The 15,462-nt window shown below is 35.7% G+C and overlaps 1 protein-coding gene across 1 annotated transcript in view; it reads right to left on the bottom strand.

The window, feature by feature from the left end:
• The window catches only part of ITPR2 (inositol 1,4,5-trisphosphate receptor type 2), a 431,615-nt gene that overhangs the window by 56,898 nt on the left and 359,255 nt on the right, over positions 1-15,462 (bottom strand). The window contains exons 50-52 of the mRNA XM_019737570.2: positions 11,116-11,280; positions 7,533-7,728; positions 3,537-3,629 (exon numbers count right to left, since the gene is read on the bottom strand). Coding sequence (XP_019593129.2) covers positions 3,537-3,629; positions 7,533-7,728; positions 11,116-11,280 — 454 coding nt within the window. The remainder of the gene's footprint in view (positions 1-3,536; positions 3,630-7,532; positions 7,729-11,115; positions 11,281-15,462) is intronic.

Raw genomic sequence — 15,462 nt, 5'->3', positions numbered from 1 at the left:
TGATCTTATTTAAGGTCTCTTGTCTTCAGTGTTTTTTCCTATAATACGAGGATAATTAACAGCATCCATCTATCCTTAAACAAGCCTCAGGGCCTTCACATGCTGTTCCCTGTGCCCAGAATGCATTTCTCTTTCCTCTTGGCCTGACTAGCTCCTTCTCATCCTTCAAGTCTCAGGGTAAATAATCTCTCCTAAGAAAGGCCTTCCTGTTTGCTCTTCCTACAGCCAGCCTCTCTCGTGATTACCTATCCTAACACTGCTTGTAGGACTCACCACATTTATAACGTTTTATGCTTCCCCCACTATTTTCTAAGTTCCATAAGGGCCAGGATCTATGTTTGTTTATTCAACAGTGTGTCTTAGCATGGTGGCTGCCCCATAGCACAGGCTCAACAAATACTGCTGAATGAATGAATGAATGAATGATTGAATGAATACACAAGGTTTTTAAAATTATTAATGTCATCATTATCAAAAACGTGTACTGAACAGACTTAACTAATTTCCTGTTTTACAAAAATATTCACTTCATTTTTTCCAATGCTAAGATCAAAATGTCCCAATTAGTAACAGCATTTGAAATAATGACAACAGAATGCCTGGATGAGCATCAGCAATGCCTGGGGAATTGTAGAAAGCCTAACATTTAGAGAATTGCACGGAGCTGGGCAGCCACAACCTGGGATGTGCTCCCTCCCACCACGTATGGTCTGAGATCCCACTCTGGGAGACTGGGCTCTGATGGTTACATCACTGTGCCTTAGGAGCGCCCGGCCACCATGCCAGGGATGAGCACCACTGCTCCACTGCGGTGCTGGGCCCCTGGGGTCAGCTATCTTTCTAGAGTCTAGCAGGAGGAACACTCACTAGCTTTGCTGTTGGTTCAATGGCAAAGTAATATTCTGTTCTTAAAAGCAAACCATAGTTACAGTGTATGTATTTTAAAACAAAGGAAGTAATTTTAAAGTAATATTCAGCTACAGAAGAACAAGGTAGGAATAGGATTATTATATACTTTGGGACCACGTTGTTAAAATATTTGTGCTAACAAGAAAGTAAACTTTTTAACATTATGTTTCATTCTCCATCAAGGAGAAAGAATGTTGACTTGAAAAGAAGATAACTACTGGTGACAATAAACTAAAGTTCAGGGTGGCCATAAGATCCTGAGAGCTATTTAATTTTACCCAGTTATTTAAACTATGTCTAAGTTTTCAAAATCGCTGTGATTTTTTAAAAGAAATCATGGCTAATGATAAGAAGAGAGGATATCTGTAGACCTGAATTTGAGATTGTGAGATTCTGCAAGCTGCTGACAAATGAGCTTGATGCTTGTCTCCAAGATAACATACCACAGCGGATCATTAAAGGGATAGTGTGGGAAGAAGTCGGGATCAAGGGAAGCCAGTATGGGTTCAGACTAACCTCAGATTGGGGACGTGGCAGACATTATGCATCTGGGCTTTGGCAAGGAGGCTTTGAGAAGGAGTTTCGTGATTTTTTTAAAGAGGGAGAAACATGGGCTGAATGATAGTTTATTTAAGACAAATTCCTATGTGGCTGAAAAATTGCATGGAACCTGACTATGACAACGTGAAAGCATGTTACTAGAAGCATGCTAAAGAACTCTGTCCTTAGCACTGTCCTCTGCAACATTCCTAGCACCTTTGATGAAAATCTTTTAGGGCAGAGATTGGCAATATCTTTTTTTCTTTTGTAAAGAGCCAGATGACAAATAGATTCGTGGACCACATATAGTCTCCAGTGCATATTTTTCTTTAACAAACAAAAAAAAAAACCTTAAAAAAAATTTTTGCAACTCTTCTTAGCCTGAGCGCTGTATAAAAATAGGTGGCAAGTCGATTTGCCCATGGTCCATAGTTTGCCAATCTCTGTTCTAGAGCTGATCAAACTTGAGGATGACACAAGAGAGAATATATATATATATATATATATATATATATGCGCAGTTTAACAGGCAGGATCCATAAAGATACCCTGGGCCTCATGGCACAGTAGAACTGGAACGATCTGAAACCTAGAGATCATCTGGTCAAAAAACTATTCACAAGACAAATTGGGATGGCCCTTGGATTATGGGTTGGCAGAAATATATTTCAATTATTTGTATGGTTTTACTCTTGAAATCCCAAGTTCCCAATTATGTGAGTATAAGATAGGCATTTACGGCTTGACAGCTGACCCAGTGAAGAATGACATTTTCTCCAAGAGTCAGCCACATATGGATCAAGAGTGTAGTGACGTTATCCAGAACAAGCCAGTGCCACTCAACTGCTCACCTTGGAGTGGTACATCAAGACTCAGAGCTATAATATAGGAGGAAGGCTGAAGGAACTGGAGGTGTTTAAACTGGAGGATGCAACACGACTCTAGAAGCTGCAGAGCACAGTAAAGCTGCACAAACAGAGAATGAGCTGGTTCCTGGTTTGGAAGCCTTGAGTGGGTACCCAGGAGGTATGGGAGGAAAAATCTCTTTGTGGCACCTGCTCACAGTGGCTATAGCTGCTGGGATATTGGGATGGAATGTATTCATGTGTTTATTTCTCCCTCTAGGTCATGAAGCATGAAACATTTAGTCAGTAGAAGGGACTCTCCATTGTTTCTCAAGCAACAATTCAACATCTCAAGGAAAAAAAGGCAACCTAGGAAAGAAGGCCCTATCATTTATGACCAGACAAACAATGTGTTCCCAGATGGGAGTGGAGAAATCCATCCTTACACTGCACTTAACTCTTCCCTCATCTCTCCTGAGCCCAATGTTGCCCTTCGTCTACATAACAAGACTAAATCCACTCCTTTTTTATAGATAAAACTCTTCAAATATTTAAAGTCATATACTCCCTAAATTGCTACTACTTCTGGAAACAGATCACTAATTCCTTCTATAGTTCATTAAATTTCACACATGCTATCGTTTCTACACTACTAAGAACAATTAGAGTTTAAAAAATTATTTTTATATGCATGGTTCCATTTGCTCCTTCAGAAGCAGGGAAAGTCTCATATTCTCTCTGTCTCTCTAATCTCTCCCTTCATTCTTTCCTCCTTCCCACCCTCTGTGGTTGAGCCATCTGAATAAAGTCCAGGATATTTGCATAACATACCTAAGACAGAGAGCTAGAAAGTGGCAAGTCCAAGATTATTACCAAGCCTTTTCAATTCCAAACCCATACATTTCCAGATTCTTTGTGAAAGCCTACACAATGAAAAGGGTCTTGTTTAGTGTGGTACGGCTTTGCAATATGGTAACGGAATTTTTAATAGCACATACCACAGGGTAAATTTGATAAATTCTCATGAATAGAAATAATATAAAGAAAAGGGTAGAAATCCAGAATGGTAGATATTGGAATCCTTTCTTTGGTTTGAAACTTTTTGGTTCTCTTCCGCTCCATTCTTCCATTTCAAACCACCATGAAATTCCTAGAGCAACTCTAAGTGGTAGTAACATTCATCAAATAAACATAACTGCAGAAGTATCAAGTTCATACTGTACTAGAGTTGTTTGTACAGACCTGTATTTGAAGCTGGTATTGTGTGGGAGCAGTTGTGGTTGTCACATGTTTCCATCACTGAAGCTAAAGTCATAGGAGGAACGCCATTATTTCCTGTGAACACACAAAGTAGAATATGGTAGAGAGATAAACATGCAAAAGCATGTTTACAAAGGCATATAAATAAAAGGTACTATTACTCCAACTTAGCTGTGTTCCTAAAGTCTTTTAATCAGTTAGTTTGGAACGCTGAATAGTTTTGTCTATTGAAGCTATTTTATAAAGAGAAAACAGGTTCATAGGCCAACCCACTGAAGGCCTTTTATACCTTTTTTAAAGTGAAGATAAAGTATTAATAATACTGTAGACTTGAACCATCATGTGTAACAATATTTCCATGGCCAAAAGCAATCAGGGTTTGAACTTGGAATGCCAGGAAAACATTTCTGCCAATGCTGTTGGTGCTTCCTGAGCTCTAGGCCACTGGTGGGTCCCCTGTGGCTGAGGCAGAGTCTGCGTGCGAGTGGTGGCATCCTAACAGGGAACAGGGCATAAAACTCCTCAAGGGAGCAGCAAGAATCTTCTGACAGTTTCCTGTTCAGGATCTTTCTTTTCTTCCTTAGCCCCCAAGGATCCATCTGCCCGCTGGCTCACCACCATTTCTCTGGCCCAGAATGGAACAGAAAATAGTAACCTTCGTGTATGTGTGAAAAAGTTTTATTACAAAAATATTTTTTGTTGTTAGGAACAAATACAAAGTGAAGAAGTTCATTCCTCTCAAGCCTATTTTTCACACCTAGCTATCATGGGGGTCCATAAGATGGAGGGATGGGAGCAAGTTTATTTTCATATACAATGGGCTGGAGAAATATTCAAGTGTGTTTCCAAGCAACACGACACCAAGGTTACTCTAATTCTTTGATGACATGAGGGTGGAAGTGGCAAAGGGGAACTGGAGTTAGAACAGGTGATGAGGAGATGGCCCAGGCTTGGGGTTGCCTGCAACAGAAGCGCTGGAGTTGAGAGAGCTAGAGTCCATTTGAGGAATGGAGGCCACATACATTGACCTCCATCTTTCCTTGCCCTCTGACTGGAGTATGGGGGCAAAGAGCGGGTATATCATTTGGGGGTGGAGTGTGTTTCAGATGGTCAGAGAGGGAGAGAGGTGGGATTTATGACTGTGCCCTGGTAGTCATTCCCTTACTAAATATTTACTGGCTTCATGCTAGGCTCTGAGAGCCTGGAGTAAAGGCCTTGAGAATCTACAGTCAGAGAACACAAAGAAGTACAGATGTAATTTTCATTGAATGGAGGAAGTGAAGTACAGATAAAGTTATGTAGTTTGTTAGGAGAAGGAGAAGTGAATTCTAGAAAGAAAAGAAAAACAGAAAGCATTTTGGAGAAAGATCCATCTAAAGGAAACATGGGATTTACACACAGGAAGATGAGGTGGGGGAAAATGGGAACAATTCCAGGCTCAATTTGTATGACAAATGGCACAGAGACCAGCAGAGGCACAGACAGGACAGCAGAGTGACCTGAACTTCCAGGCTAACGATTTTAAACCAAGCATCCCACAGCCAGCACAGACCCTATCAAGGTTTGGAACTAAGCTGAGACAGACTCAGAGCTGTGGTCAGAATGAATGACAGAAGGCAGAAGAGAGGTTGAAGAAGCCACACCGGCGGTTCCTGTAGTATCCTGGGTGAGAGGAAATGGGGGTGAGAAACAGGAGAGCAGCCCTGAGAATGGGGAAGAAGGGACATGTGAGAGATACTGTCATCTCTGCTTGTCAACAGAACCTTCCCTCACAGATCCCCCCTCAACACTGTCAAGTGGAGGCTCCTTCGTCTGTAGAGCTGCAGATTCCACTGGTTCCAGAGGTAGGATCTGCATTCTCCTAAATTCCCACCGCCATTTGCAAATTCCCCACCCGCCACTCTCATGTATGCCTCTGAGCTCTTGCCATTCAGCTCTAGAACTTTCATCCTCCGCTCTTTGCTCCCATCTCCTGGCTTTTTGATTATGAAGACTTCACATTCACTGAAGAACTACATACTTCTGCACTGAATTTCACTTACTACCTATGTGTGTTATACTTGATAATTTCACTCAACCTTGGGAGTAAATAGTGTTTGAATAAAGAATAAACTTTATGCCCTGTATGAATAGACATAACACGTGGCACTTGAAAGAATAAACTTTATGCCCTGTATGAATAGGCATAACACATGGCACTAGAAATTAAATTTAAAATGTTATAAAAATAAGGGTGCTTTACCCAGAGCATCGTATCACATTCACTGTCAGTCTATGAAACAAAACCTCTCAGTCTGAAAAATCAGGAATCTAACTTTGGTAGCTGTTCTTATATACTAGATTTTCATAGTATTTCATAGTATATGCTTTCTCTTATTTAACAGCTTTTTATATAAATATGCAAAAAATTTTTAGTAAAGAGCTTGACCTTTTAGGTCTACTGTTGCCTATGTAGTAAGAAAAAAACAAGTATTTTTTTATATTTCTAAGGAAGATATTTATATTCACAATATAATGGTACTAAATTCCTTTTTAAATAACACAATTAAAATATTTACTACTAGAGTCATAAAACAATAATTATTGTACACAGTTGAATTCAGGAATTACGATGCTTCCGCTTTAGACTCACCTTATACTGAATAAATCAATGTGATCACGCCTAGAAAATAATTAAAACTTGAAGCATTTTAAGAACAGGTAGTTTATGATTCATGGATAGTTTAGTAAAAGTGGAGTTTGGGGTACTTATATAGATGAGCTTTCCCTCTAATTATTTATACCTGTGAAACGCTGGGAAAAGTAACATTTAAGGAAGAACAAGGAAGGCAGTCACAGAAATTATTTCATGTTCCTGTGGATAAAGACTAATATCTAGGTATGAAATTCAGTCTCGAGTTTAATAACTTTCAATCTACGTATATGATCTTTCTGTTTTGCGCTTTGATCACTTAGACTTAATGGTCAATTTAAATGCCACTTAATTATCCCGTAGTCTAAGAAAGATATTATTATAGATCACCAGTTTAATAATTAAGAAACATTAAAGGCAAGAAAGAATATGGTTGATAAGGCCCCGCTAATTAAATCATACCTTTACATTTAATGGCTTGGGGAGACAGTCTTTTTGTGGTTTCCATTCTCTATAACCCACAGGCAGCAGAATCACACAGAGAAACTAATAGCAAAGTGTAGCGCTCTGATTTCTATCTAGTAAAGTAGGAGAGGAGGGAAAAGAGTAGCAAAGAAATTTAACCAGCACAACAAAGGGTAGAAAAGGGGAAAAAAGAAACCTTTAGAGATCATAAGTACAAATTCAAAATAAAATGGAAAATATAAGCTCTCACACTACGAGAATCACAATGACTATAAAGGGATGATGTCTAACCAGTCAGCCAACAAATAAATACTGCACAAAACACTGTATGAAAATACTGTGAAGAAATTCTGACAGCCACATACTGATGGATTGAAACTCTTAATGACAATATTTTCAGTATTTTCTTCTATACCAAATTTCTTACCATCTGATGGTTTCAAATAAAAAAAATTGAGATTTTCAATGACTTAAGTATAATATGATGTACTGTGAGTAAACATCTATGGAATATTGGTTGTAAGTGATGCTAGCTAGATGTTCTTGGAAGAGACAAGGAAAAAGAGGAAGAAAAGAATCCCAAAGCTATTATTCTGCACTGAAGTTGTTGACTGTCTTCTGGAATATAGTCAGCATTGAAACATTCTTACTGAAACTGAGCTTAGATGATGTTTCTTATATAAGGACATTCCTATACACACCGACAGCCTATATACAGCCTAAAAGTATTTCAGTCATGAACCCTTTGTGAACTAGAACATGTTTTCAAAGGAATAAAAAAAATATTTCTTCCATTAGTGTTTATCTGTAATCCTCTTAACAAGCTACGCACAAATCACATCTGCCATCAGAGAAAGCTCATTCAGTGGTAAGAGCTATACCTGTAATGGGAGTTCTGTTTTTCAGCCTATCCACTCCCATAGTGAAGTCATCCTTCAGAAAAAGGAATCCAATAATGGAAAACAGGTAGACAAGGATGAGAGCTAGGACTGCAGTTAGAATAATGGAGCGGCCATTCCGTGTGACACTTTTTATGACGTTGAGCAGAGTCTCTTCTCTGTACACCAAATCAAAAAGCTACAAAAATAAAATTAAAAAAATGCCAAAGAGCAAAAGATGAATAAATATGAAGGTCATAAATACAAATGCAAACCATCTTAGTTTATCTGTGAAAAAAAAAAAAACAACCAAAATCACATCTTAAAAATGAACCAAAATATGTATTTCTGTGCAGTTGGAATGGATTAATAAACTGTTTTTCAATAAAGAGAACTTTAAACACAACATTTAAAGTGTACCTGTTAGTTTCATAACCAACATAATTTCAATTGTATAAGACATGGAAATACTGTGTTTCCTCGAAAATAAGACCTACCTGGACAATCAGCTCTAATGTGCCTTTTGGAGCAAAAATTAATATAAGACCTGGAATTATATTATATTTATTATATTATATTATACCCACTCTATAGTAAAATAAGACCGGGTCTTATATTAATTTTTGCTCCAAAAGACTCATTAGAGCTGATTGTTCAGCTAGGTCTTATTTTGGGGGGAACATGGTAGTATAGCTTTAAATCTCAATTTAGAAAAATTATTATGCTTAACTGACTTAGCTATTTATTCCATATTTTTAGTCCTACTGATATTCTGCAGTTGCTTCTGGAATACATAAAATGACTTAAGTGAAAATTCTGCAGCAGGTTCAACTAAGTAATGAATAGTTAACAGACTCATTAAATGAATTGTTTAATCAAGTGATTAGAGGTGAAATTACAAGAACAATTTTATGAGCCTGTCACAATAGGAAAGGTATAAAATTTTAAAATATTTGAGAAATGCAAACATCTTTCCTTAAAAAAAGGGGTATAATGAGGTCAAAACATATTACTTTAGTATATACTTTTGGAAACAAGTATAAACAAAAACGTAATACAGAATTTTGCTAATTCACTTCCTCTCATGGGTTATTATCCATTTTGTGTTTCATAGTATAACAGAAAATCTATGCAATAGTCAAGAACCTAGATATGTGTTTGCTATATGTAGTCAACACTAAAAATTTTATTTTTTGCAATATAAAAAGTTGAAATTATACATTAGCAAGTACATGTTTTATTATCAAAGCTGGTTAAAAGCAGCAAATTAGCATTCACTTAATGAAGACATAAATATCTGTTTGGAAATAAAGAGTATTTTAAAAATTGGAATAATTAGGGTTTGTCTTCTGGCATCTGTGAGTAGTGATTAGAATTTCTAAACTGGTTGAAACGATCAATTATCAGTGTCATGCATCTTCTCAGAAACATCAGGACCTTGTACTCTGTTTTTCTGAGTATTGAGGGTGAAACAGTTACTTTCCAATTTAATTGTAGCCTTGCAAATAATTGCTGTAAAGATAGTGACTTGTCTGCTCCTCTTAGGAAACGGTTATCTTATGAAGGCCAAACACACAAATATGTTAACTATTTCACTATTTATCTTCTGGAGGGAGCAGAAAACTCTAGAAATAAAGTCAATATTCTTCTGTATGAATTAACCAATGCAAATTCAACTTCCAAATTATCAACATTCTAACTTATTTATTTAAGCATTTAGTTTATATAAAGGAGTTTTTTCTTAACTTTAACTCAATAGTGTCTTAAAGAAAAGGTCTGGCAATGGGTTCTAGGTCACTTCTGGATAGTTTCTGAAAGTTTATAGCTTTCAAAAGTTCATGACATGCTTGCAAAACTATATATTCCTGGGTCCCATTCTATACTCATGGAATTAGAATCTTGAGAATGCAAAAGGTGTTGACATTGGACAGGTTGATGGTTCTTTCTGTTTATTTCTAAAGGGAAAATTTAGAGTGTAGTTTTTATTATTTTGGATTAAGGGTTGACACTTGTGGACAAAACCAGAAATGATATTTATATAGTTTATAGTTTTTAAAATATGAAAATGTTTAAAAAATATATTTAAATTTCAATTTGGTATTATGTCCATTACAATTTCCTTCTAGTACTCAAAACATCAAAATGGATTATATCCTTTCCATAACCAGCCCAATGAAAAAAATTAGCATTGTAAAATTTGAAAGATAAAAGACAAGAGGAAAATAAAACTAAACAATAGGTTAAGTAACATAAATTAAAATTACAGTATTATTAATAACTCATAATCATTCAAATATATCTTTATTTTATCAAACACCTTTACTTGGAAAACATAAAGATTGCTATACATCATTTCACATTATCTCTTTAATGGACCTTGATAATATTTATCTCTCAACTAGTCCTATCCATTTTATAGACAACGTTGAAGTACAAAAACATTATAGACTATCACATATCACAGTCAGGAATAATAGGACCTTAATATATTACAGGCAGATTTTTTAAAATGGAATTTTTCTGATGAATCAGAGCAGAGAGAGAATTCGTTTGGACCCCTGGAACAGAAAAAAGTAATCTCCTTTTGATTGGAGAATAATCTAATTAACTGCCTGGAAGATAATTTTTAATTTAAACACATGGGGAAAATCCAGTCTTCGCTATGGCTCTTTCAAGTACTTCAGGGTAAGTGAGAAATGAGCTTTCTTCAGTCCTCCTACATGGGTGTGCCGGACAACAGGGAAGCAGAAGCCAATGGATTTGTGCCACATGACCCAAACAAACTGGGTCAGTATAATGTTTTTAGATCTTCAACTTGTTTTCAGGAATTGTTTTACTGGGCAGTGCTCTCTACTGCATGTCAACTATGGGCTGCAGAGATAAATAAGTTGCTCCTATGCATGATGCTTTACGTTTCACAACATTATCATGTATTTGTATTGACTCCTATACAAATGGCCATACAATATATATAGGAAGAAAAACTGATCATCAGCAAAAAGAAAAAACAAAAACTAGAAGAAATCTGAAAACCCGTTTAATTAATTAAATATATATATAGATAAGCATATAAACTTAACAACAACATTAAATCTGAAACTCTAAGACTTAACTTAAAACAACTCATTGTCTTTTTGCTAGGTTGGCAGTTTTTCCCTCATTTTACTCACATGCCATCCTTTAGAGCCACATAATATTTGGCAGTGTAAATAAAATACAATGATTCTAGTACCAAGAAAATACATCCCCACGTGTCTCCCACACTCTGTTGGAGAATCTCTAAATGTGAAGGGAAGTATGATTTGGCTGAAACCAAAAGCAGCCTGCTGTATGACACCTGGGTCAAGAGATGGGGTCCCTGGTTCCTCCTCAGAGAGAAAATAAAGAATCCACCACCTACATGGTTTCTCAGATTACAAATAATAATAATTCATGCTTTTCCTAGGAAATTCTAAAAATAACATAATTTGTCCTAAATGTCAGACCCTGCTTTAAAAAACAAACAAAAAATTCAAAGGAAGAAGCATAAGAAAAAGCAGCATTTTGGATTTTTCGGCCGTGAATGTCCACATAGAGATGTACTCACCAGGAAGCTATAGAAGAATTCATGCACAAAGAGGCCCAGCATGCACACCAGGACATATGCTACGTGGTAGAGAAAGGCCATATCCAGGATGACTGCACGGTAGCCTCGGGTGAACGTGCCACGATTGCCGACAAAACTCACCAGAAATACTATTTTATTACAAAGCTAAAGGGAGAAAAAGATTAGATGTTTACTGTCTCATTGACCCTAAAACTCACATCAGTAGCAGATCATTGACAAAACCTATTATTTGTAAGTCTGCAGTTTTCGTGTATGATTTCTCATTTTGCAATTTTTCAGCACTACTAACAAAGTTACATGTAAACATAATACATGCAGAACTTGTATCCTTTGCAGTTCCAGGAAAAGAGTGGAGAATGATTAAGAGTCCCAGATACGCAATCAACACAGATCTGAATTTAAATCCTGGCTCTCCCACTACTATTGCTGGGACTTCGGTGCTGCGTCTGTAGGCACCAATTGTTTCTTCTGAAAAACTGGAAAAAAAGAATTCCCAACTCATAGAACTCTTGAGAGGATTAAACAACTCATAAGACAGAGGAAGCACTTAATACAATGACTCCTTAACTACTACTCATTGTATTTTCCATACGGAATTATATGTAATATTTTTAATTATACTAGAAATGCAACAGAAAAATATCTTTCAGATTTTTCCAGAGATCTGCCCTTGATATATATGTTTTAATCCTAGACTTTCCCTACTGAGTAGTATTTTAAACAAGGCATTACAAATTATTTGTACATTTAATTTACTTTAAATACATAAAAATTATAAAATAGCTTATACGTAAGTTAAATAAATATAACGTATGCATATATTTTCTAAGCTGTGTGGTAAATTCAATAAGCATTTTGGAGTGTTTATTATGATTGGAATGATGTAGAGTATTTATGTTAAAACTATATTTAATATTGCCTTTTGTGGCATAATTTTAGAATACAGAAATTTATACTGAGAATCTTTGGCAATAACAATGATATGTGAAACGATTTCCAAAGCGCACTGTTATCATAAACTTAGTGTCATCTATTTGGTTCTGGAATTACTGCATTATTTATAAACTAAAGAGCCAATTTTGCCTCTTAGTCACCAAGGAAAGAATTACAGATTTCGAAATTTCAGTTTGTTTTTCCAAATTGTTCCCTGAGTTCTTTAAGTTATCTCATGGCACCATATTTGTTTTTATATATCCAAACCAAACTTTGGGGGAAATGCTTGCTCTTTGCAACATTGTTGATTTTTTTCAATATACATGGAAGAAATTGCCTTATGGAATGATTTTTAAATAACATAAGAAGGAACAAAACACTTTTTGAGGCAGAAGTGAAATTTGAGAGGTTAGAAAAACCTTTTCCTTCAATTCTCTGAAGTCCAAATCAATACAGATAAAATGAAAAATGGGCTACCATTGCATGTTGTGAAAATCGCCAAACCAAACAAACAACATAGCAGTTAAAACGTTCAAACTTTATTAAATTTTACCCTCCGTTAATTAACTATCCTTTCAATAATCAATGTTATCAATTTTTTCACCATCTTGGTAACAATTTAAATAATATTAAACAGAAAGTCTTACTTCACTATATAGTATTTCATTATTATATCTTTAGATTATTAAATATAGCTACAGTAGAACGGATGTCTTTATATTTGCTAGCCAAGAGCAAATTTAACATTAGAAGAAGTCATTATTTTAAAAACTCAGGTAATACATATAAGATGCTGACATAAGTGTAGTATTTGACAATAAACATTTATGAAAATGGTGAAAAGTAGAATGTATGGGTGAAGTAATATTCAGCGTTTTACTCTTGAAATTGTTTTGAATGACTATTGTTTAAACTACCTTGATTAACCCACTATAGTACATTAATATGAAATAGAAATAAGTTCTATAAAAAATAAAGTTGAAAATTGGAATTATGACTTTCCAGAAGGATGAATGATACATTTAAGAAAAATTATTTATATTTTGTTTCCTGATCTCTACCTCCCTAAACTGAATCATAAAAAAATTATGCAGGAAAACTACTTATAAGCCCTACACATTGAGGAAAAGTAATACATTGAATTCAAATTCTCAAAAGAGAAATACATTTCAGTTCTTAAATATTGCAAAAACATGGACACATTTCCGCCTAAAAAGGCCTCTGCCATTTTTACATGAATAATAAAGATTTGCCTTGTTTTCATGTTGATTGTGTTTTTTGAACCTTGACCTAGGGTTCCATGTTGATGGATAAGTCCCTGTTCTCTTGACTGAGCACTGGAGTGGAATGGAGCTGACGCTGGCAGTGGCATCTACTTATTTCTGTAGCGATCAGAAACAAGGAAATTGTCTGTTTGTTTTGAAGTGTTCATACCAAGGTGAAATAAATGCAAGAATAAATGATTGGGTAGGAAAGAAGTTGAACTCTGGTTTTCCCACACCATGACCTGTTGTTTTTATACAGCATTTTCTATGAAAGCTGAAAATATTGATGAAGAGAATGAGAATTCCAAAAACAATCTCCCTTCTCATGGCATGACTTACTTGATGTTGTCTAACCAGTCCTTTATTTGTCAATACCATTATGTAGGCAATCATTGTTTCTATGGCAAAGGTCCATGTGGGCAACAATAAATAGAGGGTGTGAGAACTGTGCAAGGTAATTAAAAGGCCATGACTTTCTAAAACTGGTATTGAAAGGACCCTCGAGTCAACACACAAATACCAATATAAATGACCACAACTACTGCCTATCTCTTCTCTTTCTCCATTCTTGATCTATTCTTTTTTTGAGGACAGGGTGAATTGTGTGATGGTGGGGAAAAAAGCCACGTGGGGTGGGAGAGGGAAACAGCAGCCTTGTAAGCTTTCTGTGCAATCTTTGAAAAGTGATCTACTATCCAAATGACTTACCAACAAACAGATCTTCTAAAACCAAAAACAAAATTAATGTTCATTTGTTAATTAATGTATATTAAAACAAATGTGTTAATTTTAGTTCGGAAAATTAATTCTGCAGTACAGTCGTATTTTCACATATACTTTATAGTTCATTGATCTGTCTTTGCAGGATTTTTAACAGTGCAGTATAGTAGAAAGACCCTGGATTAAGAAATTGGGGCACCTGGGTTCCCAGTCTTGGCTCTGACACTAATTACTTTGGTAAATCCTCTGGTCTCAATAGGATGCTACGTATTCATTTCTAAAATGAGATGCCTAGAAGTGAATAATCCGTAAGGTGCTTCATAGCTCTAGAATTCTATGTGATGTCCTTTAAAGTGTACCATTTTATGTAATCACAGAAATTTATAGCTGCCTTTATATTATTCTTGTTGTTAATACATTCCTGATCAGGAATTCCATCCCCGTCTTACATTGTTCCTATGGGAAAACATGACCTATATTCCAGAAATAAATTACAGCAAAAAAAGACTGTCTACTATTTATTGAAAAGTGAAACTGAATTTATTGTTTTGAACAATATTTTAACTCTATTACTAGATTTCCATCAAACTTCTTACTAAAAATGAGATGATTTGATTAAAATAATCTCCGTTTTAGTGGCATAACATCTTAAGCAGGGTAAGGTTCTACGGACAAAGCCTAAGGCAAAAGTTTCACAGAATCAAAATCACTCTGGAAATCTTTCACATTGCTCTCCTCCTGCCCCCTCCCCTCCCCCCCCCAAAAAAAAGAACAGTACAGTAAACAAGGGCGGTGCAAACTGTCATGCCTCTCACTAAATTGACACATGCTAGCCAATTTGACACATGCACAGTGTGTCAGCACTGGAGCCGTTTTCTGCTTCTGCAACTGATACCATTAGTTGTTAGGAACGTTCAGTGACCATATTATATGAAAAATAGTGTGTATGTGTGTGTTAGGGATTAGGAATGTTTTGACTCAGAATATACAACTGAAATTTGTATATGTTAAGTGAACATATGATGGGACTCAGCTTTATAGATTAGCCCTCCCAGGAAACTATCTACAGGTAAGTAACTAAGGGAATGACACTGCTAAATTTGAACTCTGTGGCTTCTAGTTAATAGAGAGCTATCTGCTAAACTCCATTTGCTCTTCCTCTTTGCAAAATGGTGACACCAAGTCCAAGAATAAGGAAACATTTCCACTTTACAAACAACTGTGAGAAAGGCAAATGATTTATAAATGCTATTAAATAAATTATACATTTACAGGCACTACTAGAAAGGAAAAAACAGTGTAGATATTAAGTGTTTGGAAGATATTAAAAGATCTTTCACAGGTATTTACTGAATTATTTATTATTAAAAATATCTAAAAATAGAAACGATAAAATAATAGAATGGTT

The sequence above is a fragment of the Rhinolophus sinicus genome, linkage group LG02, assembly GCF_036562045.2.
Source record: "Rhinolophus sinicus isolate RSC01 linkage group LG02, ASM3656204v1, whole genome shotgun sequence".
Lineage (NCBI taxonomy): Eukaryota > Metazoa > Chordata > Mammalia > Chiroptera > Rhinolophidae > Rhinolophus > Rhinolophus sinicus.
The sequence above is the reverse complement of the archived record's forward strand: the minus strand, read 5'-3'. Positions and strand labels throughout refer to the sequence as shown.